The sequence below is a fragment of the Rattus norvegicus genome, chromosome 8 (assembly GCF_021556685.1).
Source record: "Rattus norvegicus strain SHRSP/BbbUtx chromosome 8, alternate assembly SHRSP_T2T, whole genome shotgun sequence".
Taxonomy (NCBI): domain Eukaryota; kingdom Metazoa; phylum Chordata; class Mammalia; order Rodentia; family Muridae; genus Rattus; species Rattus norvegicus.
The window spans coordinates 41,022,416-41,049,531 of NC_141541.1; the positions used below are offsets into that span (position 1 = coordinate 41,022,416).

The window sequence follows — 27,116 nt, forward strand, 5'->3', positions numbered from 1 at the left end:
AATTTTCCTTGTGTACATTGACGCAAAAATACTCAATAAAATACAAACCAAATCCAGAAACACATAAAAAACATAATCCAACATGTTGAAATAGGGTTCCTTCCAGGGATAGAAGGGTAGTTCAATATATGAAAATTCAACAGTGTAATCCACCATATAAACAAAATGAAAAATTGGTATTCTGTCTATTTTTCATCTATTTCAGTAAAAAATCATCTATCCAAAAATGTTTGCTTTCCAGTACTTTTCCACCCTGAATACTGGTATCATATATACATACACACACACACACACACACACACACACACACACACACACAGATACACCACACACACACATACACACACATATATATATGTATGTATGTATATATATATATATATATATATATATATATATATACTTGTGCATTATTCTGGTCTTATTTATTCATTTGTTCATTAATTCAATTATGTATTTTCTCATTTATTTACTTATTAAGGTAAACTTTTATCCATCCCAGGCTGCCCTCCTACCTGCTATGTACCCAATAATCACGTTGAACATATTATTTTCTGGCATCCAAGTTGGTTCTGGAGTTACATGATTACTTTATAACCCAGGTCTATGTGGTGATGGGGATTGAACTCTAGAAAGTGAATTACATTCCCTCTCTCCTTCCTTTTCTTCATATGTCAGAGTCTCTTTCCAGCTGAGATTCAAGGAGCACAGCACAATTGACATTTGTTGTAAAGCCTTGGAGAGTAAGATTATTTTGATTTTGTAAATAAAGCAGCACCATATTAAATGGTTATTTTTATATTCCTGCTTTTACATATCTCCCCATATTTCCTATCTTTCTATCCAGTTTTGAGAAAGTAACTGTAGCCTGCATGAAGGATAAGATGGTACCTAGTATTTTAGTTTTCAGGGCTTTCTTGTTGTTGTTGCTTGTTTGTTTGTTTGTTTTTGTTTTTTGAGTACTACATTTCATGTGAGATGGGACATTTTATATTTAAATATAGCAGGTGGAGGAAAGTAATTTTTTCTCTCTTTCCTTCTTCCTACCTTCCTTTCTCTCTTTCTTTCTTTCTTTCTTTCTTTCTTTCTTTCTTTCTTTCTTTCTTTCTATCTTTCTTTCTTTCTTTCAGGACATACTCTGTGTTAACCCCCAAGATCATTAGGCACCAGATATTAAACTTCTTTCAGCATCATAGCCATAAATCTTCACTTGAATGTTAATAAAACATTTGTGAGAAGAAAGCCAAAAGTACCTGACCACTGACTGTGGCAGTGCAGGGGCCAGAGGAAATGAAAATGTAAGAAACAAAGCAGATGGACTAACTTATCCCAGGATATCTGCTCAGTCCCTGGCCTCGAATCCCAGTGGCTTCTCTCCCCTGCCTTGGCTTTTGAAGATGCTTGACCAGCCATGATTTGCCTCAAGCTCTATCTTGTCTTTGGCTGCTCTCTGAGCCTAGGATCCCACTGCCAAGAGGAAGTGTTTCCTTTGGCTCCTAATGGGCCTTTCCCTCCTGGTAGGCTTCCACTAAGTTCAGATTCTGACAGATGTTAGGAACTGAGGTTAGTGGGCAGACACAATGGTTATCACAGTATGTTCCACTTGGCAGATGTGAAGAGTAGGAGTTAGGACCTGACTCCCTAACAGCGATCCATGTACTCTTCATTCCCAAATTGCCACACCCCATTTCTCCCATTTCTTCTGCAGTGAACACTGTAGTCTCACTTTCCTCCACCTTGTCTTCAAGTCCCTCATTTTCTTCTATTGCTTACTTCTTTACATCTCCAAAATATAAAATCTTCTTAATTTATTTAGCTTCATTGGTAATGGAAGTAAATTTGGGTTGAAAGTTGGGCAAATAAAGTTCTTGATGAGATAACAACAGTGACAGAATAGTATTTTTCTTATCCTGTTGATATGATTAGCCTTCCTGCATCAGACCTTTATCTTCCACTATACAGACTGTCATTTCATAGGACTTAATATAGAAAAGACTTCTGGTTCTCCTCACCTTTTTATGGACCTCCCCATAAGGGTCACCTCTGAATGCAACAACTCCTCACTTGACCATTGCCTTACTTCTTGATCAGAGTCACAAAATCTGATCCTGTGTAGTTCTCGAAGCCCGGCTTTGAATGAGCACCTTGCTTTTGCTTCTGCCTTTCACCTTTGACACATGTCTAGTGCTGTTCAATTCTTCTGAAATTTGTGGTGAGTTCTGTAGGTAAAAGGAAATGTATAATCTTGGAATCTCCATTACTAGAATTCTCAGATAAAGTTTCAGCATGAAGATTTATTTGCTCAATAGAGAAAGAAGGCAGGGAATGGGGAACAAAAAAATCTTATAGAGGGAGAAGGGAACAAAGGTAAGAGCAGAAAAGAGAAGAGAGAGAGGTAAGAGGTATTTGTAGTGAGGGACAATGGACTGCCTATAGAGTGGAGCACAGTGTAACACACAGAAAAACCATGGATTTTTAAAGGTAAAATGGAAAGCCTCATGCTAGAGTGAGGTGTTACTTCTAATAGGACATGTTAATTAGCTGAGCCACATTGGAGTGTGGTTGATCACTTGACTTTAGTTCTTTGATCACTGAACCTTTGAACTCAGGCTTCAGGAGAAAGGATTGCCCAATAGAAGAATAGAATTTGGAGGCTAGTGTTATGATTGTAATTTAATGGTTTTTAGCAAGGTAGAGCAAATTGGGTAAAAGGGCAGGGTAAAGGCAAAGTTGTGTTTGGCTTTTATCTTCTAGAGTGGGAATTAAGTCAAATCAGACATTAGTTGTTTACTCACAAGCTCTGTGCTGCTATTGGCACAGCATATCTTGCAAGCAGGATACCATTGTAGATCCAAACATTTGTAATTAGGTTGGCATTTACATTTCATTTTTGGTAGTTTGCAGAGTACTTTTCTATACCAAAGGTGCTGGAACCTATATAGGGTGAAGGCTCTATTTAGGCAGCATCTTCACTTCTCCATTTTCTGCGAGTCCTATAGATACTGTATTAAGGAATGGGTCCTTGCTGTCAATTTACATCGAGTAGCCTATATTCTTGGCAACCTCTTCGGTTGTTTGGGAATTCCCGTGGGACTCTTTTGACTAACTATTCAAATAATTCATTCCGGGGAGTAGAAGTTTAATATGGTATAAAAAGTTAGCAAATTTGGGCTCAGTCTTCCCAATTATTTTATGATTTTATTTATATCACCACCACATAAGCATATAATTTAAGAATACCTACTATATCAGGTTTTCATATTACCCTTCAAATGACCCTTAATTGATCTATAAGTCTCTGTTTTATTTTATTTTAGAGACATATCTGTCTCCCCTAGACCCTTCCTCTACACCCAACCTCTGTGGTTCTTTGAATTATTGCTTGGTTATCATTATACATTGAATCCATGTACACCTGAATTCATACCATATTTCTCTTTCTATATTGGAGCTACCTTACTTAGGATAATTTTTTTATTTAGATGTATCCATTTGACTGTGAATTTTATGATTGCATTTTAAAATAGCTAAATAATACTCAGTTGGGCAAGAAAATGAAACAGCATTTTATCTACTCTTCTGCAGAGAGACATCTAATTGCAATTTCTGGTTATCATCAATGGGCAGCAATAAACATGACTGAGCAAATGTTTCTGTGGTAGGATAAAGCAGCCTTTGGCTATATAATTAAGAGTGGCATAGCTGGAGAATTCAGATCAAAGGGATCATGTTAAAATATTAATAACACAATCTACATTAGGGTTTACTTGGGTCACTTCTCCTTCCATAAGATCGAAGGTAATATTAATCAGTTCTTACACTTTTTGTATTAAGAGCAAAATATGGTATAAATGTGTTTCACATTGAATGGTTATGACAAAACCCCAAAAGTTGTGTTCCATTACAATGAATATTCCCTAATTCTTCTTAAATGCTAATGCATCAAATCTTCCATTAGAATCTTCATAATTGCTTATTTGGAGAAATAGTTTTTTGATGACTTTCTCCACCACAGGCATGTGATTATGACCAGGATTATTAAATAGTTCACAGAGACAGACACAGAATCAAAAGCATTTACATATTCATTTATATTCTGTATGTGTTTATGTGTGGATGTTCTCAAAGTGAGACCTTTGCTAGGAGTTCAGAAGTAACCATACAGGAGTCAATGATGGTTCTAAGATTTGTATTTAGGTGTTCATGATAGCTGTTCAGAGATATTGCCGCTTAGTCATTCCATAGATTTTCAGTATTTAAATTGGATAATGACAGACCCAGAGCAGTGGTTTGGTAGTTAAAGGTGACTTTTGTTAACTGTGATAACTTAAGTTCAATCCCTGGAATCCACATGGTGGGAAGAGAAGAATAAGTTCTAAAGGTTCACACACCATAAATGGCATATGAGTGCCTCTGTGCATTCCCTCGTGCGCGTGCGCGCGCGCGCGCACACACACACACACACACACACACACACACACCACAGACACACACAAACCCCCACACACAAACCATAAATGAATGTAATAAAATATAAAAGGAAAATAATCACCTTGTGACCTAAATGCAATATGTTTATGATTTTTGTTCTTTGGGTATATCATCTTTTACAATTTAGACACTCTTCCACTGCAACACAGTCCAGATGATTTGCCACATTACTGGAAATTCCTTCATCCTGGTACTGTCAGAAGTCATACCTTTAGCAACCTTTCTCAAACACTACATTTTGCACTTTTTTCCTACGAATTTATTTATTCACTTTACATCCAGATAACAGACCAACCACTTCTTCTAGTCCCTCCCTCACATAGTCTCTTCCCTTGTTTTCAACTCTCCTTCTCATCTGGGAAAGGGAAGTTCCGCCTGCATTCCAACCCACTCTGGCACATCAGTGAACTACATAACTATTCGAACACTTTCCCTCTCATGCCTGGCAAAGCATCCTACTTAGGGGAACAGGATGCACAGTGAGGCGACAGAATCAGGGACAGAATTAGGGAAGCTGCATGAAGACCAAACTTCACATCTGTTACGTATGTTCAGGGACCTAGATGCAGTGCTCTTTGTATTACCCAGCTGTCAAATGTGCATGCTAAAACAGCAAATCTCCTGGACAAAGTGTGTCTATTGGTGAAAGACTAGTATTAAGTTCTTCAAGAAATGAACTGATTTCTGATTAGAATGAAAACTTGTTCCCCAAATAGAAGTATAAGGCTGTTACGTAAACAGACCAGAACCTCATGCCTTAAGAGTTTATAGGGCAGATGTAAAATTGTTGTCTTGTTAAGTGAATATTTAGTCTAATTGCCTTTCAAGCATTAGTGATAATACACATGGATTAGTTTTGCATTCTATGCTGGACAAAAAGCCTATTTCTGCAGGTAATACAGTGACTCACAGGTGGACAGGTGACTGATGTGTGCTCTGTGCTATTTGTGACTTGAATGTCAACCTCCCTAAGCTCAGAAGACACTGTGAAAGAGAGGCAGGGTTGGGGGAAGAATGTAAGAGCCAAAGTATGGAGAAGAATGCTGTGAAGCACTGTCATCTGGACATGGTATGGTCATTGATCTCATGACTTTACAGCATCTGTGGTTGCATATGTGGGAGGGAAGGTCACCTGGGTACTCTCAGAAGGAATGGAAGGGGCATCTGTGGTTAATAGCAACAAGCTACATATATATATATATATATATATATATATATATATATATGAAATATCAAAGAGTAAATAAAACTATATTAAAATAAGCTGAATATTACTGATTTGTTCACCTGATTCATCATTTTACCTGCAAAACAATACAGATATATTCAGTTCATTGGTGAAAGAGTGGTACTAAGTTCTTTGAGAAGTGATCTGATTTCTGATTAGAATGAAAACTTGTTTCCCAAATAGGAATATATGCCTGGTATTCTAGCTGGATCAAAATTTCATGACTTAGGTGGTCATACAGACACAGAAGGTCAAAATATAGATACATTACTTTGCATTGACTATAAGTATTTTACAAAAAATCCACGTTGTTCCATTAACTGTGTTAATTAGTTTTACCCATTTTCCATGTGAAAATTTTTGTAGGTCTGGGGTTAACAGTGTAAGAAATATTTTCTCTATTCATTTTCAATTAAGTTCCTGGAGGTGTTAGACCCCTCTATACACTATGTTCTACCCTATTGCCTGCTTGCATCATGGATATGGAATAAAATATAATATGACTTAGCCAAAGAACAGAAAAAAAAGGGGACAGATTGAAGCCCAAAGTTGGCTCTTGTTTTGTGGTCTAGGACAATTATAAGGCAAGTTTGAGAAGGTGCAAGTTCTGGCCTATAGGAAAAGGAAGAGAAATTTATTTTGAGGAGGGGATTTAAAACCAATGTCTTGTGCCAAACCATCATCGAATAGAAAATTTTGAAGTCTTTATACCTTGGTGCTTCTGAAAATCTGTATATTAAAAACTTCTTCAGGAGGTCCCCTGCAGTCAAGGCATCGCCCTGATCTGAAGGGACCTGATGAAAATCTCCCTGCACCCAATCCCGTTGGAGAGAGAGCTAAACTTTCAGATGGGAAGACAAACCTGCGAAGCCAGAAGAGACTACACTCTGCCCACATTCCTGACTCCAGAGGAAAACACCTAATGCCATCTGGGACCCCAGTGCACAGGGCCCGGGAAAATTAGGTGCAGGCCCTCCTGGTTGCTACCCTCATGGAGAGTTCAAAAGCAGCCCCACAGGAGTAATTTCAGCCATGGGACCACAGGTAAAAACAACTTTCTACTCCAAGAAACCTGCCTGGTGGACTCAGGACATAGGCCCACAGAAACAGCTGAAGAACAGTAGACAGGAAAGACTACACACCCAAAAGCAGAACACTCTGTTCCCATAACTGGGTGAAAGAAAATAGGAAAACAGGTGTACAGCACTCCGGACACACAGGCCTATAGGACGGTCTAGCCACTGTCAGAAATAGCAGAACAAGGTAACACCAGAGACTACATGATGGCGAAAGGCAAGCGCAAGAACCCAAGCAACAGAAACCAAGACTACATGGCATCATCAGAGCCCAATCCTCCCACCAAAGCAAACACTGAATATCCAAACACATCAGAACAGAAAGATCTAGATTTAAAATCACATTTGATCATGATGATGGAGGACTTCAAGACAGACATAAAGAACTCCCTTAGAGAATCGAAGGAAAACATAAATAAACAAGTAGAAGCCTATAGAGAAGAATCAGAAAAAGCACTGAAAGAATTCCAGGAAAACACAATCAAACAGTTGAAGGAATTAAAAATGGAAATAGAAGCAATCAAGAAAGCAAAAAGGGAGACAACCCTACTATAGAAAACCAAAGGAAGAGACAAGGAGCCGTAGATACAAGCATCACCAACATAATACAAGAGATAGAAGAGAGAATCTCAGGAGCAGATGATTCCATTGAAATCATCGACACAACTGTCAAAGATAATATAAAACAGAAAAAGCTACTGGTCCAAAGCATACAAGAAGTCCAGTACTCAATGAGAAGATCAAACCTAGGATAATAGGTATAGAAGAGGGTGAAGACTACGAGCTCAAAAGACCAGTAAATATCTTCAACAAAATCATAGAAGAAAACTTCCCTAACCTAAATAAAGAGATGCCCATAAACATACAAGAAGCCTATAGAACTCCAAATAGAGTGGACAAGAAAAGAAACTCCTCCTGTCACATAATAGTCAAAACACAAAATGCACAAAACAAAGAAAGAATATTAAAAACAGTAAGGGAAAAAGGTCAAGGAACATATAAAGGCAGACCTATCAGAATCAAACCACACTTCACACTAGAGACTATGAAAGCCAGAAGATAATGGACACATGTCATACAGACCCTAAGAGAACAAAAATGCCAGGCCAGGTTACTGTATCCACCAAAACTCTCAATTAACATAGATGGAGAAACCAAGATATTCCATGACAAAGCCAAATTTACAGAATATCTTTCTACAAATCCAGCCCTACAAAGATAATAATTGGTAAAGCCCAACAAAGGAGGCAAGCTATACATAGAAAAAGCAAGAAACCGATCTTTTTGGCAACCAAACAAAGAGAAGAAAAGCACACAAACATAATCTAACATCCAAATACGAATATAAGAGGAAACAACAATCACTATTGCTTAATATCTCTCAACATCAATGGAATCAATTCCCCAACAAAATACATAGATGAACAAACTGGATAAACAATGAGGACACTGCATTCTGCTGCCTACAGGAAACACACCTGAGAGAGAAAAAAAAAAAAAAACAGATGCTATCTCAGAGTGAAAGGTTGGAAAACAATTTCCAAGCAGATGGTCTGAAGAAGCAAGCTGGAGTAGCCATTCTAATATCAAATAAAATCAATTTTCAACTAAAAGTCATCAAAAAAGATAAGGAAGGACACTTCATATTCATCAAAGGAAAAATCCCCCAAGATGAACTCTCAATCCTAAATATCTATTCTCCAAATACAAGGGCAACTACATACATAAAAGAAACCTTACTAAAGTTCAAAGCACACATTGCACCTCACACAATAATAGTAGGAGAATTCAACACCCCAATCTCTTCAATGGACAGATCATAGAAACAGAAAATAAACAGTGAAATATACAGACTAAGAAAAGTCATGATCCAAATGGACTTAAAAGATATCTATAGAACATTCTATCCTAAAACAAAAGGATATACCTTTTTCTCACCACCTCATGGTACTTTCTCCAAAAGTGAGCATACAACTGGTCATAAAACAGGCCTCAATAGATACCGAAAGATAGAAATAATTCCATGTGTCCGATCAGACCACTACAGGCTAAAGCTGGTCTTCAACAACACAGGATGATCATGCACATATACATGGAAGTTGAAAAATGCTCTACTCAATGATAACGTGGTCAAGGAAGTAATAAAGAATTTAAAGACTACTTAGGATTTAATGAAGATGAAAGTACAACATACCCAAACTTATGGAACACAATAAAAGCTGTTCTTAAAAGAAAACTCATAGCTCTGAGTGCCTGCAGAAAGAAACAGGAGAGAGCATATGTCAGCAGCTTAACAGCAAATCTAAGAGTGGTAGAACAAAAAGAAGCAAATGCACCCACGAGTAGTAGAAAGCAGGAAATAATCAAACAAAGTGCTAAAATCGACCAAGTAGAAACAAAAAGGACAATAGAAAGAATCAACAGAACCAAAAGTTGGTTCTTTGAGAAAATCACCAAGATAGATAAACCCTTAGCCAGACTAACGAAAAGACACAGAGAGTGTGTCCAAATTAATAAAATCAGAAATGAAAAGGGAGACATAACTACAGATTCAGAGGAAATTCAAAAAACCATCAGATCTTACTATAAAAGCCTATATTCAACAAAACTTGAAAATCTGCAGGAAATGGACAATTTCCTAGACAGATACCAGGTACCAAAGTTAAATCAGGAACAGATAAACCAGTTAAACAACCCCATAACTCCTAAGGAAATAGAAGCAGTCATTAAAGGTCTCCCAACCAAATAGAGCCCAGGTCCAGACGGGTTTAGTGCAGAATTCTATCAGACCTTCATAGAAGACCTCATACCAATATTATCCAAACTATTCCACAAAATTGAAACAGATGGAGCACTACCGAATTCCTTCTATGAAGCCACAATTACTCTTATACCTAAACCACACAAAGACCCAACAAAGAAAGAGAACTTCAGACCAATTTCCCTTATGAATATCGACGCAAAAATACTCAATAAAATTCTGGCAAACCGAATTCAAGAGCACATCTAAACAATCATCCACCATGATCAAGTAGGCTTCATCCCAGGCATGCAGGGATGGTTTAATATTCGGAAAACCATCAACGTGACCCCTTATATAAACAAGCTGAAAGAACAAAACCACATGAACATTTCATTAGATGCCGAGGAAGCATTTGACAAAATTCAACACCCCTTCATGAAAAAGTCCTGGAAAGAATAGGAATTCAAGGCCCATACCTAAACATAGTAAAAGCCATATACAGCAAACCAGTTGCAAACATTAAACTAAATGGAGAGAAACTTGAAGCAATCCCACTAAAACCAGGGACTAGACAAGACTGCCCACTCTCTCCCTACTTATTCAATATAGTTCTTGAAGTTCTATCCAGAACAATCAGATAATAAAAGGAGATCAAAGGGATACAGATCAGAAAAGAAGAAGTCAAAATATCACTATTTGCAGATGATATGATAGTATATTTAAGTGAACCCAAAAGTTACACCAGAGAACTACTAAAGCTGATAAACAACTTCAGCAAAGTGGCTGGGTATAAAATTAACTCAAATAAATCAGTAGCCTTCCTCTACACAAAAGAGAAACAAGCCGAGAAAGAAATTAGGGAAACGACACACTTCATAATAGACACAAATAATATAAAGTACCTCGGTGTGACTTTAACCAAGCAAGTAAAAGATCTGTACAATAAGAACTTCAAGACACTGAAGAAAGAAATTGAAGAAGATCTCAGAAGATGGAAAGATCCCCCATGCTCATGAATTGGCAGGATTAATATAGTAAAAATGGCCATTTTACCAAAAGCAATCTACAGATTCAATGCAATCCCCATCAAAATACCAATCCAAATCCTCAACGAGTTAGACAGAAAAATTTGCAAATTCATCTGGAATAACAAAAATCCCAGGATAGCTAAAACTATCCTCAACAATAAAAGGAATTCTGGGGGAATCACTACCCCTGAACTCAAGCAGTATTACAGAGCAATAGTGATAAAAACTGCATGGTATTGGTACAGAGACAGACAGACAGACAGAGAAACAAGTGGAATAGAATTGAAGAAATGTAAATGAACTCACACACCTATAGTCACTTTATTTTTGACAAAGGAACCAAAACAATCCTATGGAAGAAAGACAGCATTTTTGGAATATGCTGCTGCTTCAACTGGAGGACAGCATGTAGAAGAATGCAGATCGATCCATGGTTATCATCCTGTCCAATGCTTAAGTCGAAGTGAATCAAGGACCTCCACATCAAATCAGATACACTCAAACTAATAGAAGAAAATGTGGGGAAGCATCTCGAACACATGGGCACTGGGGAAAATTTCCTGAACAAAAACCCATGGCTTTTGCTCTAAGATCAAGAATCGACAAATGGGATCTCATAAAACTGCAAAGATTCTGTAAGGCAAAGGACACTTTTGTTAGGATAAAAGGACAATCAACAGATTGGGAAAAGATCTTTATCAATCCTACAACTTATAGGGTGCTTATATCCAAAATATACAAAGAACTCAAGAAGTTAGACCTCAGGGAGACAAATAACCCTATTAAAAATGGGCTTCTGAGCTAAAGAAAGAATTCACAGCTGAGGAATGCCAAATGGCTCAGAAACTCCTAAAGAAATGTTCAACATCTTTAGTCATAAGGGAAATGCAAATCAAAACAACCGTGAGATTTCACCTCAAACCAGTGAGAATGGCTAAGATCAAAAACTCAGGTGACAGCAAATGCTGGTGAGGATGTGGAGAAAGAGGAACACTCCTCCATTGTTGGTGGGATTGCAGACTGGTACAACCTTTCTGGAAATCATTCTGGAATTTCCTCAGAAAATTTTACTTTGCACTCCCAGAGGACTCAGTTACACCTCTCTTGGGCTTATACCCAAAAACTGCCCCAACATATAACAAAGACACATGATCCACTATGTTCATAGCAGCCTAATATATAATAGCTAGGAGTGGAAAGAACACAGATGCCCTCCAACAGAGGAATGGATAGAGAAAATGTGGTACATCTGCACAATGGATTATTACTCAGATATCAAAAACAATGACTTTATGAAATTCATAAGCAAATGGATGGAAGTGGAAAATATCATCCTGAGTGAGGTAACCCAATCACAGAAAAACAGACATTATATGTACTCATTTAAAAGTTGATACTAGCCCAAATGCTTTAATTACCCTACATGCGCAGAACACATGAAACTCAAGAAGGATGACCAAAATGCAAATGCTTCACTCCTTCTTTAAAAGGAGAACAAGAATACCCTTGGGATGGAATAGGGAGGCAAAGTTTAGAACAGAGGCAGAAGGAACGCTCATTCAGAGCCTGCCACATGTGCCCCAAACACATACAGCCACCAAACTAGATAAGATGGATGAAGCAAAGAAGTGCAGGCCAACAGGATCCGTATGTAGATCTCTCCTGAGAGACGCAGCCAGAATATAGCAAGTACATAGGCAAATGCCAGCAGCAAACCACTGAATTGAGAACAGGACCTCCATTGAAGGAATCTTAGAAAGGACTGAAAGAGTTTGAACGGGCTTGAGGCCCCATTTGAACAACAATGCCAAGCAATCAGAACTTCCAGGGACTAAGCCACTACCCAAAGACTATACATGGACTAACCCTGGACTCCAACTGTATATGTAGCAATGAATAGCCTAGTAAAAGCACCAGTGAAAGGCGAAGCCCTTGGTCCAGCCAAGACTGAACCCCCAGTGAATGTCATTGTTGGGGGGAGGGCAATAGTGTGGGGAGGATGGGGAGCGGAACACCCATAAAGAAGGGGAGGGGTATGGGTTAGGGGTGTGTTGGCCCAGAAACCAGGAAGGGGAATAACAATCGAAATGTAAATAAGAAATACTCAAGTTAATAAAGATGAAAAAAATAAAGACTTATAAAAACACTTCGTTTGCTTTATTTTCTTGAATGTGTTACTTATGATTTCCATAACTATATAAATTTTCAAAGCTTCCTTTAAAGCAATATAATAAACTATACATGAGAAAAGTACTCTGAAAAGCATATGTGCTAGATTGTGTGTCTATGCTACCAACGTACATGAAAAAATGTACATGTAAAATTGAAAGTGTTCAATTAGAAAGTGTTAGATGTTTCATCAGAATCTTCCTATAAGTTCTATCGTTTATAAAGAAATTGTCTAAGAAAACCTCTAGTCCTTCAGCTCTGGTAGGTGGCAGAACACTGTGACACAGTTAAATATTGAGTTAAATATATTAGATATTTGATCCACTTGGACATAAGCTTTGTACAGGGTGATAAGAATGGATCAATCTGCATTCTTCTACATGCAAAGCTCCAGGTGAACCATCACCATTTGGTAAAAAGGCTTTCTTTTTTACATTGGATGGTTTTGGCTTCTTTGTCAAAAATCAAGGGGCCATAGTTGTGTGGGTTTCATTTCTGGATCTTCAATTCAATTCCACTGGTCTATCTGTCTGCCTCTGTTACAACACCATACAGTTTTTATCACTATTGCTCTGTAATACGGCTTGAGTTCAAGGATATTGTTTCCCCTGGAAGTCCTTTTATTGCTAAGGATAGTTTTAGCTACTCTGGGTTTTTTGTTATTCCAGATGAATTTGCAAACTGTTCTGTCTAACTCTATGAAGAATTGGGTTCAATTATGATGGGACTTGAATTGAATCTGTCGATCACTTTTGGTAAAATGGCTGTTTTTACTATATTAACCCTACCAACCCATGAGCATGGGAGATCTCTCCATCTTCTGAGATCTTCTTCAATTTCTTTCTTCAGAGGCTTGAACTTCACATCATACGGATCTTTCACTTGCTTGGTTAAAGTCACACCAAGGTATTTTATATTATTTGGTACTATTATGAAGACGGTCATTTCCCTAATTTCTTTCTTGGCAAGGACCTCCACATCAAACCAGATATACTTAAACTAATAGAAGAAAAAGTGGGGAAGAATCTTGAACGCATGGACACTGAGGAATATTTCCTGAACAAAACACCCATGGCTTATGCTCTAAGATCAAGAATCTACAAATGTGATCTCATAAAACTGCAAAGTTTCTCAAAGGCAAAGGACACTGTTGTTAGAACAAAAGACAATCAACAGATTGAGAAAAGATCTTTACCAATCCTACAACTGATAGAGAGTTTATATCCAAAATATGCAAAGAACTCAAGAAGTTAGACTGGAGGGAGACAAAGAACCGTATTAAAAAATGGGGTTCAGAGATAAAGAAAGACTTCACAGATGAGGAATGACGAATGGCTCTGAAACACCTAAAGAAATGTGGATCATCTTTAGTCATAAGGGAAATGCAAATCAAAACAACACTGACATTCCACCTCACACTAGTCAGAAGGACTAAGATCAAAAACTCAGGTGACAGCAAATGCTGGCAAGGATGTGCTCTTTCTGCACTCCTCCATTGTTGGTGGGGCAGACTGGTATAATCATTCTGCAAATCAGTCTGGAGGTTCCTCAGAAAGTTTGACATTGCATTTCCTTAGGACCCAGCTATATCTCTCTTGGGCATATACCCAAAAGATACCCTGACATGAAATAAAAACGCATGCTCTACTATGTTCATAGCAGCCTTATTTATAATAGCCAGAAGACACAAAGAACCCAGCTGCCCTTCAACCGAAGAATGGATACAGAAAATGTGGTACATCTCCACAATGGAATACTACTCAGCTATTAAAAACAACGACTTTATGAAATTCATAGGCAAATGGATGGAACTGGAAAATATTCTGAGTGAGGTAACCCAGTCACAGAAGAACACTCATGGTTGTTATCATGCCCTCATTCATAAGCGGATATTAGCCCAAATGCTCAATTACCCTAGATGCACAGAACACATGAAATTCAAGAAGGATGACCTAAATGAGAATGCTTTACTCCTCCTGTAAAATTGGAACAAGAATACTCTTGGGAGGGAATAGGGAGGCAAAGTATAGAACTGAGGCAGAAGGAAAACCAATTCAGAGCCTGCTCCTCCTGTGGCCCATACATATACAGCCACCAAACTAGATAAGATGGATGAAGCAAAGAAGTGAAGGCTGACAGGTCCAGGTTATAGATCTCTCCTCAGAGACAGAGCCAGAATACTGCAAATACATAGGGGAGTGTCAGCAGCAAACCACCGAACTGAGAATTGGACCCTCATTGAAAGAATCAAAGAAAGGATTGAAAGAGCTTGAAGGAGCTTGAGACCCCACATAAATAACAATGCCAACCAACTAGAGCTTCCAGGGTCTAAGCCACTACTCAAAGACTATACATGAACTGATCCTGGACGCCAACTGCATAGGTAGCAATGAATAGCCTAGTAAGAGCACCAGTGAAAGGGGAAGTCCTTGGTCCTGCCAAGACTGAACCCCAGTGAATGTGATTGTTTGGGGGAGGGCGGTAATGGGGAGATGATGGGGGAGGACACCCATAGAAGGAGAGGGGTAGGGCTTAGGGGGATGTTGCTCTGGAAACTGGTAAAGGGAATAACAATTGTAATGTAAATAAGAAATACCCATGTTAATAAAGATGGAGGGAAAATATGTTTGATATTTGATATTGAGATGAATACCATAAATAATAAGCTGAATAGCAAGGACTCTGAGGATCATTCAGACATACATGACAGAGAACAAGGAGTTTTTTTAAGTTTCAGAAGAAGCATGGAGGTTTTTAACCATATGAACTGTCAGTAGTAGACAGTATCTGTTGTAGTCAGGTCATGTCTGATGCCTGGAAGGAAAATAATAAGTCTGTCAGTCTATGGTCCATATGAGAGTCAGAGCGATATTTGCAGACATGGGAGCTGCAGCCATGTGCAGTCTAAGAAACTGATTCATATAGTTATTTTTGTAGGATATCAGCTTAACGGGATGCAATGGGCCCAATTTCTTGATCATCTCAGTAGGATCTGTGACGCTCTCTCTAACCACAACTTTGTACAAGGAAACACATCCAGAGAACATTAGTGGTTTCCAACTTAGGTTAATGCACAATAGAACTGAGGGATGCAATTTGAGGCCACAAAGAATGATATGAGAGCTGGTTCTTTTGGAAAGAAATATTTGGGCTACTTACTTTCATAATACATACTTTAGAAGTGGATAGGTAATAGAATTTTGTATGTGGATCTAGAGACAACAACAATATGACAAACTCTCAGTGCATATGATTTCCATACAAGAGAAGAAAGTTTAGTCTCTCAGGAAACGTGTTTGCCATTGCCTTTTAAAAGGATTGGGTGCATCCTGAGCGTCTTTGGGTAACAGAATGGGGAAAGATGTGACATTAAGTCTGTATGGTGTCTGCTCTTGTACTGGAAAAAGTAAGACAAAATTCACTGGAAAAATATTTTCTAGATACAAATTTAGAGAAACCATTGGATATGAGTTTAATAGAGAGAAGCTGAGGAAATTAATAAAACCTAGTAAAATTAATAAAACATGGACAGATATTTGGAAAGAATCTGACATGAATTTACTCAAGAAATAATTTCTGTACAGAGACAGACGACCCATTTCAACAAAGAGGGGTGAATCATAATTAGACCTTAAAGTCACAGAGCCTTGGGATACATAGAACATTATACTAGAGGTAACAAGATGGAGATGTGAGTTTGGACAATAGTAAAACAACCTAAATTTGCTAAGGGGGTCAACATGAAAATATAGAAGTCATAGCTGCCACTGACTACGTGGGTGGAGAACCTGAGAAGGGAAGAAGAGGAGGGAGAAAGAGTAAAAGGAAGGAGAAAGGACATGAGAGATAGAGAAATAAGAACTAGAATTTTCTTACTTTTAAAATATTTCTTAGATAGAGATGAGCATGACAAGAGCTAGAAAACAGTTTCTGACAGGGTGTAGCTGCAGAGGCATTTACAAATCAGGAATCAGGAGGCACAAACCATCACATCTGTGTGAATTTGATCACAACTATGGTTACATAGTTAGACCCAGCATTAAATAAAAGTGTTCTTGGGTGTGCCTCTGATTGGTTTATTTGGAGTGGCAGAAAAACTGAAGCACATGTAGAAATTTCTGTTATGTCTGTAGGAGAGCGAGATTAAAGCATCCCAGTGGGAGGGGAGGACATCATTTGGTTTTCTTGCCTTTAAATGACAGGACTGTGATCCAACAATGTTCAACTGTGGTCATGAGCTTCCCAATGGAGATACTTTTCTGATTTTACAATGGCTGTATATTATATGAGGAGCTCCAAAAGTAGTTTTATATGATGGACTTTTCTTCAACTTATCAACGAGAGGAAAATGAGAGAAGCTTTACACAATTTTGGTATTAAATAAGCATAATTTATTTTTGTCATTCAACATGTTTAGGAGGTTAGAAAATGAGTCTGGTCCCTGGGTAATTTAGACTTTATTGGTTATGGTTTAAGTTTCCTGACTTCATTATTAGGACAAGGAAGCAAGACCAGAACAGAAGTCTGGTTTTCTTACCATGATTTCCTTCCATCACCCTGCAGTTTCCTTGTCTTCCATCTGGCCCCAAGGAATATGACTATAGTACAAATGTAAGAAGAACCCAAATCTGCAATCAGATTTCACTGATCTATTGAGCAATTAAATGTATATCTAGAAATATAGCCTATTCTCACAGAGTCAGGGAATTTAAAATCTGAATGTGTGGAGACTTATGCTAACAATTTAGTTCTGTTTGACGAGTTATAGCCTAGTGCATAACACAATCTAGGCTCCTCAGCCACTCAGACTCAAATTTCGTTATATCTCAGAACCACTAATCATCACTGGAAAGTTAATGAAATAACTTGTGGGAAGGAATCCAGATGAATTTGAACGACTGGTAGTGGTGTAGACTTGAGTAGACATAGTGAATCACTTAGGGTCTGTGCTTCCCTCAAGGCTCTCTGCTCAGCTGCCACAGTTTGGGATTCCATTACTTTACATTTCCAGCCTGAGTTTGTATATAAATGTGCATATCTGAAGCCTTGAATGCTCTGCCCTAGTCTCTACATCTCTTTTTACCTGGGATCCCAAAGCCATGGGAAAACACTTCCTGCTGTTCCTGTTGGGGCTCTCCTTTGTGGTGGGCTTCCTACAAGGTAAAATCCTGGCAGATGGTAGGGGCTGATGATGGCAACAGTCTGTCGAGTGTATGGGGCTTTTTGCTGTGAGGAATAAGATACAAGACTGGACTACATTTATAAGTGACTCTGCACTCTTCACTCCACAACTCCACATCCTTTCCTTCTCCACCCTCTGTTGTATCCAATTCCTCCTCCTCTTTGTCATAGCTCTGGTCCTGGTGTCCTTTCCCCTAGTACTTCAGCTCTCTGTCTCAGGATTTAAGAAACTAATATTCTCAATTCCTCCAGCTGGCCTGTTTCCAGGCCTATATTTGCATTGGGAATGATGCTGGAAGGTCCTTGAGAGGATGAAGATAATGATGTGATGTGGAGCACCTATCTGGTAATAGGTGGTAAGCTCAGGCTCCCACAGCACAGCTCTGATCTTCCTCACTACAGCCATGTCCATTCACATTATTTAAATTGGGGAAACCTGTCTCTTATTAAACCCTTCCAAGGACATGGGCCACCCTCTAGGGCTGATCTCAGCATACATCCAATTATTTCCTCAGTGACTGTTTTGTATTAATTGAGCATAGCCAGAGGATCAACCTGAACCTGAGCCCTAAATGATCTTCTTATCCTTGATTTTTTTCCTTTTCAGCTTTGACATGTTGGGACTGTGACATGTTAAACTCTGATGGAATTTGTGAGAAAGGATACTCTACCTGTAAATCTAAAGATGACCAGGAATGTGGCAAACTGGTAGTGTCTACAGGTGGGTCAGGTCTGGGAAACCTCAGGGTTACTCTGTTTGCTGCTGACAAATGAAATAGCACTTGCTGCACTCCTAGGGACAAGGCACAAACTGTGTTTGGGACTGAATTTCTGAGTAAACTATGGGACAAGAATCCTTTGCAGTAGATATGGCTGTATTTATTTGGTCAGATGAAAAATAATTTTGAGTGTCATAAAGTCTCTACATGATCTTTAGGAGATTTCTTGGGGAAACATATCTAGAGACAAGAGAATTTAAACTTTAAAATTCCAGCAGCACTTTCGGGGGGGCAAGTATTCCAAGTATTCCAGATTACAGGTTGGCTACTGATAACGACACACACCTTGGTGTGACTGACACAAATTTCCTCGTGTAAGTGGACATGGATCCTGACTATTGATTTACTGAGACTCTGATTTCACAACTATTTATTTTTGCCCTGGATTTTCTTCTTGTACAGGTGATAAAATCCTGTATTGGATGCAAGACTGTTCATCCATGTGCTTGAATAAGACATTCACCCATTCCCATCTAACATTGAATTTTACATGTTGCCATGACCAATCACTCTGCAATGAGTTTTAGAGGCCAGGCTATTTCTTCCACAGTTTTGCTGCAGTTGAGTCCTTACCCCTTTGCTGTGCTCTTATATCTTCACAATATCTGTTCCCCTGCAAAGACCAAGTCATGAAACCTGCCAGAAATCAGAATTCACTGCTGCTGTGTCAGCAGTTCAGCTAGGGACAGAAAGATCCTCTCTGCTTTCCACACTCCAGTGCTTCCCCTTTTAGATTCATGTTCCTACCTGTCTTGCTCCATCCTTCCATCAATAAGTGATATTTACTACACTTCTCCATATCCTTTATCTGTAACCTTTTTCAATACTGACTTTTATAATTGTCAAAATAACAGATCTCACACCCATTCTTTATGAAACTTCTGATTATTAATACCTCTCCTGCCAAGGTTGCTAGAAAACATTAGCTCCATGCATATCCTCACTCTTATTCACTGAACAAAAGTCATATACTATCTGCTTTATCACTACTGTAACGTGAGTAAAGAAATATAATTAAGCAATGATATATTTCAGTTTATAATTATGGAGGTTTTCCATCTGGAGGTAGCATGTACTGAAACAGATTTTCACATCATGGCATATAAGACATACACCTGAACATAGTTAAAAGGTACCAGGACATTATAAAATACGTAAGGTCACAACCCCAATGAATGCTTTCTCCAACCCTCACCTGTAGTACCCTTAATAATCTATTCAAAATTTGAAGTAATCCATGACTTAAATCATTAATTGTGGCAGAGACATTATTTCCTAATCATGGCTAGAAATGTGACATCACAGACATACCCACAGTGGTGTTTGAGGAATGTTTTGATATCCTTAATACAATAAAGTTTACATTAACATTAACCATCACAGGGTTGGGGTTTGGCTCAGTGGTAAAGCGCCAGCCTAGCAAGTGCAAGGCCCTGGGTTCGGTCCCAAGCTCTGGAAAAAAAAAAACAAAACAAAAAACATTAACCATCACACAGGCTGATATCTCTTCAGTACATTACTACACAACATCGAATTCTATATTGTATACACACTGCAAAATTGCCCATTTTACCTTTATTCCTTGTAAGATATATATATATATTATATATCTTCATTTTATATATATATAAATATATGTATATATATATGTATATATATATAATGAAGTTCATGTTGTTTTCATCATGCTTATTTATTCCAGCACATTATTATCCAGATAAAACATGGCTAGTAATCACATTCTGCTATGAAGAGATGTAACATGTTTACACATTCACATGTATTTTCCAAACTTTTAAAAATATTAGTAAGTTATGATGTGTATTTATGTATCTAAATGTGAATATTTGTAATATTGAAAATCATTATACTTTTCTTTTTCAGTGCTGTTCTTGAATTTAGCTCTGAAGTATGCCAGCAAACATTTCATTACTGACCTAATCTTGAAGCCTATATCTCGGTCTTTCCATCATATGTCTTAGATGTGTTTTGCAGTCAACACGTATTTTACTGTATTGCACTTGATGGCCTTTCATTCATTGTGTACAGTTTAATTTTTATTTCATTTATTTTGTATATTTGTCTAGACTACTTTCAATTAAAAATTATTCACATTTATTTATTTTGTATTTCTGTGTTGACATGTCACAAGAGTGTGGAAATGTGAAGTGATAATGCAAGAATCCATACTCTCCTTCTAACATTTTTGTTTTGAAGAATAAATTCAGTTGTAAGACTTGGTGGTTAGTGCACTATAGATTGATGTCATACAGGTGAAAGCAGCTACAGAATAGAACAAGGCCTGTGATTGAATGAGAAGGAAGAATAGGTGGTAGAAAAATATTAGAGAGACAGAGGAGGCTGGAGTGTGGAGGAGGGAGAGAGAGAACATGGCAGCAGATGTTAAGATTCCTCTATGCACTTGTTACAGGTTGTTATGACTATTCCTTTTTTCACAGTAAAATTTTTATTGGATATTTGTCTAGATGGGCAAATTATATCTTATCAAGTGGATCAGAGGATATTGTGTGATATTTTCTTTCATGTGGTGACTTAATTAAGTTCAAGAGAGTATGTGGTGGCCTGGATGCACTGAAACTGTCCAGAGACTTAAGCCTCTCCTATATTTGGAGTAACTGTTACCAAATATGATCCCTAAATTTGAGTAGGTTTTCCAAAATTTCATGAAGGTTCTCCTCTATGTCTCATGAGAAAAAAAGTGATAGTAAGTTACAGAAATTCTTAGGCCTATGTATCCCATGCCAAGACAGGATTTTATTTTATGGATACCATGAGGGGAAAAAAGAAACGGAAAATGTGTGTGTGTGTGTGTGTGTGTGTGTGTGTGTGTGTGTGTGTATGTGTGTGTGTGACATTAAAACAATTGGAAAACTTTGACTGACAGGAGTTATAACTACATTTGGTAAATCTGTTACTGTACAAGTTCCAGTTCATTTGATGAAGCATTAGAGATAGGCCAAGGTGGCATGGAAGATGATGTCCCATTCACATAAGCATCCAGTGGCACTGGAAAAAGTAATTTGTCTTCCTAGATAGAGAGAGCCAGCTAAAGTTTGCCCTGTATTAGTTGTGACAACACAGTAAGCATTAAAGTTAAAAGAGAATGTTTGTGTTTGTTCAGATGGTAAGGAAATGTGTTAGAGAGTGTCCTTTTACAGATTTATGGAATCTTTGTTTTCTGTGAGCTCACAGAAAAAAGCCAATGGGAGTTCTTGGAAATCTACAGCAGTAAAAGTTCTGATAGAATATAAACAGTCAGTGATGTGCATATGAAACTTGAGAAACTGAAGCATTTTGGGAGACTTCCAGTTTGCCGCAGACATGACTGTGTAGTCAAATCAATGAAAGGGGTAATCAGAGCTGGGTTGGGGGTAATAGTGAGGTTACATATGAAGAAAATAATGCTTCTTCAGGAATACTTCTATAGAAGGCTAAGTACTAATTCAAAGACTACCTTGGCCCACTAACAGAGTATGCATGGTAAGGAGATGATGATGTATACTTAATCATTAATACATCTAGAGATCTTTGATATATGATCTAGGAATATGTGTCATACAGTTTGGAAGTTCTATCAGCAAGAATAAGTCCATTTTGGTTTGGGTTCCAGAGAGATGCCTGTAAATATGTTCAATTAGCACATGAGTTAGAATAGCTATACACGATGTAGAAAAGGAAAGAGGCAAGCAGCAATTGTTTGCTCATTCAGTGTAAGAAACATTGAGCAATTGATAAGCAAAATTTAGAGCATGATTTAGGTGATTAGAAATAAGTCTCTTTAACATGAGACAGGCAAAATAACTAGAAAAGAACCTATGACAAGAAAAGACCCACGTTGATAGAAAAGGTTTTAATTAAAATGTTTTTAATTTTTCTGGAGTGAAATTTGTAAGACTTCCTGCACCCAATGTTCAGGTATAAATTTAAGACAGTTATCAGTGTTAATTCATGTGGCTAGCTGCAAGTAAAATATCCCATGAGATATATCCGAAAGAATTCTTTTTTCTCTCTGATACCGAGACATCATACAGGGGTGAAAGGTAAGAACTCATTTAATAAGGTTGATTTATGAGTAGAATTGGGAAACAGTAGAGGTTATCTGCAGAAGTAGAAGAGATGAGAACATGGATGAGAATTGACCTCTTATCTAGTTTTATCAAAATAGTATGTTTTCATGTAAGTGTAGTTGATTTTAACCCAGAAAAAAAAAGAAAGAAACGTGTTAGGGCCTGGAAACATTGCAGGACTGAGAATGATAAGAAGGCACTGATAAGGACCCACCCACAGAATTGAAGAACATGAAGCTAATTTTTACATATATACACTAGTCTGGGTGGATTTGGAGAGATATTGGGCAATAAAAAGAGGTTGGGAGAAGTTTGTCAGTTGTGAGTCCTATGAAATGTCTGATGGTGGAAATGGCAAGAATGTAATGTACCAAAGACTGGGCAGTAGAAGACAGTTTCCCAAAGAAAGAGGCTGTCCAAAGGACTTCAAAATGGTCATGACAATATGAGGCTTTGCACATTAAGTGCATTTTCATAGGAGCATATAGAAATGATTAATTCAACTGATTTGAGTTTGTATCATTTAATATGTTGACTTTTTATAATACCATTTATTCATTCAACCTTTCCTGTAGACCAAAGACTCAAGGAAGACTCCAGGTTTTGTGGAGAGTATTACTGGCACTTTGGATAAATATTGATAAAAATACCAAGTTTAAGATGATTGGAGATAATGATACCAACCACCTAAAGTTGAAATGGAAGAAGGGCAAAGTTGCCCATATGTTCAATAATGGCAGAATAAAAGGTGTTCTGAAGCCTGAGATAAGACTAAAGCATACTTGTGTCTATTATTTATACTGTGGGCTCAATGCTTATTATCATAATGGTCACCAGAGCTGAGATTTCTGAGTCTCTTCATCTTCAGTTTACAGTGGCAAGAAGTTGTTATTCATGGTGCAGTGTTGGAGTTTAGAAGAGCTGGCCATTTTCCCATAATCATGATGATACCTCTGTTTCTGGTATTCCTAAACTTCATACCCTGTGGACCTCATAAAATTAGGTGGGCTCCTTTCCTCTCAATAACACTTATAGTAAGGTTACAAAGTCATTCAGTTAGGATGAGATGTTTTGTGACTGTCTGGTGTAGAGTTTTGTTATTTGCTATTTGGTCTGATCACTTTTCAATTTTTTTTGGTGTTTTTGTTTCTTCCTCTTATGATTAAATACCTTGAATTTTTATAAAGGTCAGTTTACTGAGATATTTTGTGGAATTAAAGTTTTATCCTCTAATTTTAAAGCTTTCTTCTAATAAAGATTGGGGGATAAAATGTGCTATTATACAGAGCATTTCAGCCTTTAAACTTAAAGTCTATATTCATGTACTTATGTAGAGACACTATGAGGTGTCTTATGCAAGCTGCAGGGTTTTGTCAGTTCTCTGAGTCATCTCCTACATCTTTCTATAATTTTTCTGCTCTGAAAGAAACTTTAATTTATAAGAAACTTTCAGATAGCTACCATAAGATAATAAGCCCTAAATAGCCTAACACAACTGAAGCAAAAGAAAATGCTCTTAAATCCACTTTTACAAAGATGATAGAGGCATATATAGAGAAACTGAATAAATCCTTTAAATACACACAGGAAAATTCAATTAAACAGGTGAACGAAATACATAAAACTGTGCAGGACATGAAATAGAATTGATAAAAAAACTCAAACTGAGGAAAACCCAGAGAAGAAAAAACAAGGGGGAAGAACAGGAATGACAGCTGCAAGCATCATAAACAAAGTACAGGAGATGGAAGAACGAATCTCAGGTGCAGAAAATATGATAGAAATGATATATCATTCAAAGGAAATGTTATAGCTAAAAAATTCCAGATAGAAACACCCAGGAAATCTGAGATACAATGAAATCCCTAACCTAAAAATAATATAAATAGAAGGTGAAGAGTCCCAGCTCCATAGCCCATAAAATATTTTCAACAAAATCATAAAAGAAAATATTCTCAACCTGAAAAAGGAATGACTATAAATATATAAGAAGCTCATAGAACCCAATTAGACAAGAGTATAAAGAAAATCCTCCTACCATATAATAATCAAAACAAAATCTACAGAACAGAGGGAGAATATTGAATGCATCAAAGGAAAAAGGGCAGCTCATGTGCAAAGGTAGACCTATCAGAATTATGTCCAACTTTGCAACAGAGACTACAAAAACTAGGACCTCGAAAGGGTATTTATCAACCTCTAAAAACCCACATATACCAACCTAGACCACTCTATCCAGAAAAACTCTCAATGGATAAAATGTGATACCTCACAACTAACCAACATTCAACAATATTTATCTACTATTCCAGCCCCACAGAAAATACTAGAAAGAAAACTCCAACCCTAAGAGGATAACTACATCCAAGGAAACCCACAGAATAAGCAATACCATAACAGCAGAAATGAGGGAAGCACACCCAAACACACTCATGCACACAGAATGGGAAAATCAAAAACTCAAGTGATAGCACATGTTGGCAAGGATGTAGAGCAAGGGGAACACTCCCCCAATCCTGGTTTAAGTACTAACTTAACATCTACTTTTGAAATGAATTTGATGACTTCTCAGAAAAGTAGGAATAGTTCTACCTCGAGAACCAGCTATATTACTCCTGGGAATATACTCAGAAGATGCTCAACTGTCCCACAATAACACTTCCTCAAGTGCATTCATAGCAGCTTTATTAGTAATAACCAGAAACTGGAAACAGGTCTAGAAGTTCTTCAACTGGAAAATGGATAAATAAATAGTGGTACATCTTCAAAATGGAATAATTTTTAGCTATAAAAACAAAGACATCATGAATTTTGCACGCAAGTAAAAGCATATATCATCCTGAGTGAGGTAAACCAGGCCCAAAAGAGCAGACACGACATCATATTTACTGATAAGTAGATATTAGCCACCAAATATAGGACGATCATGTTACTCTCCACAGACCCAAAGAGGCTAGACAGGCAGGAGGGAACAGACAAGGATTCTTGAGTCTCACTTGGAATGGGGAATGGAATTGTCATGGAACTTAGATGGAGGGAGAGTAGTGATCTCAGCTGTGAGTCTGTGGAGAATGCCTACTGTGACCAGGAAGGAAACTAAGTGGAGTAAGAGAGCTACAAACCCAAAGCAAATTTTTTCAACCCAAAACGTATCCTGTCAACAAGAAATGCAGGGATTGGGAGTGAAACAGAGAAAGAAGGAATGGCCAACCAATAACCTGCCTAACTTGAAACATACCCATAGGCAAGTGCCAATCCCTGTCACTATTAATAATATTTTGTTGTTCATGCAGACAGAAGTCTAGCATGACTGTCTTCTCAGAGACTCCATCTGCCACCTGATTCAGACAGAGGCATACATACACATTCAAACAGTGGATGGAGCTTGAAGACTCTTATGGAAGAATAGGAGAAAGAATGGCAGCTCCTAAGAGGATATGAATTCATAGGAAGACAAACAAAATCAACTAACCTGGGTCCTTGGAGCTCTCAGAAACTGGACTACCAACCGAAGAACATATGTGGGCTGGATGGATCTTGGCCTCACCACATATATGTAACAGAAGTGAAACTTTATCTTCATGTGGGTCTTGAACAACTAGACCTGGAGATATCCCAAGAGCTGTTGCCTGTGTATGAGATATGTTTTTCTAGCAGGGATGCCTTGTCTGGCCTCAGTGGGAGAGGAAGCACCAGTCTGGGCAGAGACGATGTGAGAGGATGATTCCTGTGATGGGGGGAACCTGCTCAGACAAGAAGGGGGTGGGGTAAGGGGAGTGGATTGTGAGAGCAGGTGACTGGAATTGAGTAGTGAACAGTATGTAAAGTGAATAAGTAAAACAACAACAACAACAACAACAATAATAATAATAATTATAGAAACAGCGCAATTGTCTCTGTCCCACAGCACAATTCTGAAACATATAGTCTATGCTTGCTATTATAACTTCATGTTAAAATCAAATATGTGGTGTCCAGGGTCACTTATCAAATAAACTATGTTTCCTCTTAAAATAAAATGTGCTGTCATCTCCCTTTTCCCTCAAGGGAAACTGAGCAGCTAGGATCTGAGTCCAATTAGACTTTGAGAGTATAGAGGGGAAGGTGGGGAGTGACATGATGAAAGAAGCCATTTGACTTAAAGAGAGGAAAGAATTTAGGGGACAGTTTCAATTTCCTGGTACAGTGGCAAAAGGAAGGTGATTAAATAGTCTGGATGGAGGACACTAAAGAATAATAAGGTAAAGCTAATACTGATAAAACTCCTTGGAAAAGAAACTCATTTGGGGGAAGTAGGAGCATTGGACAAACTGGTACCTGACAAAGAAGAAAG

At 37.8% G+C, this 27,116-nt stretch overlaps 1 protein-coding gene across 2 annotated transcripts in view; it reads left to right on the forward strand.

Moving 5' to 3' along the window:
* The window catches only part of Patel14l2 (prostate and testis expressed 14-like 2), an 88,715-nt gene extending 61,917 nt beyond the window's left edge, over positions 1 to 26,798 (forward strand). Inside the window, exons 3-5 of one of the 2 annotated variants that reach the window (XR_015626309.1) lie at positions 18,524 to 18,637; positions 23,652 to 23,786; positions 26,077 to 26,798. Coding sequence is in view for 1 of the 2 variants with exons in the window: in NM_001256149.1 (NP_001243078.1) it covers positions 17,835 to 17,895; positions 18,524 to 18,637; positions 19,098 to 19,222 (300 nt within the window). In the remaining variant the exon portion in view is untranslated. Of the gene's footprint in view, positions 1 to 17,834; positions 17,896 to 18,523; positions 18,638 to 19,097; positions 19,223 to 23,651; positions 23,787 to 26,076 lie in introns of those variants that run through there. The other variant, NM_001256149.1, reaches the window with a different exon arrangement.
* The last annotated feature ends 318 nt before the right edge of the window (positions 26,799 to 27,116 follow it).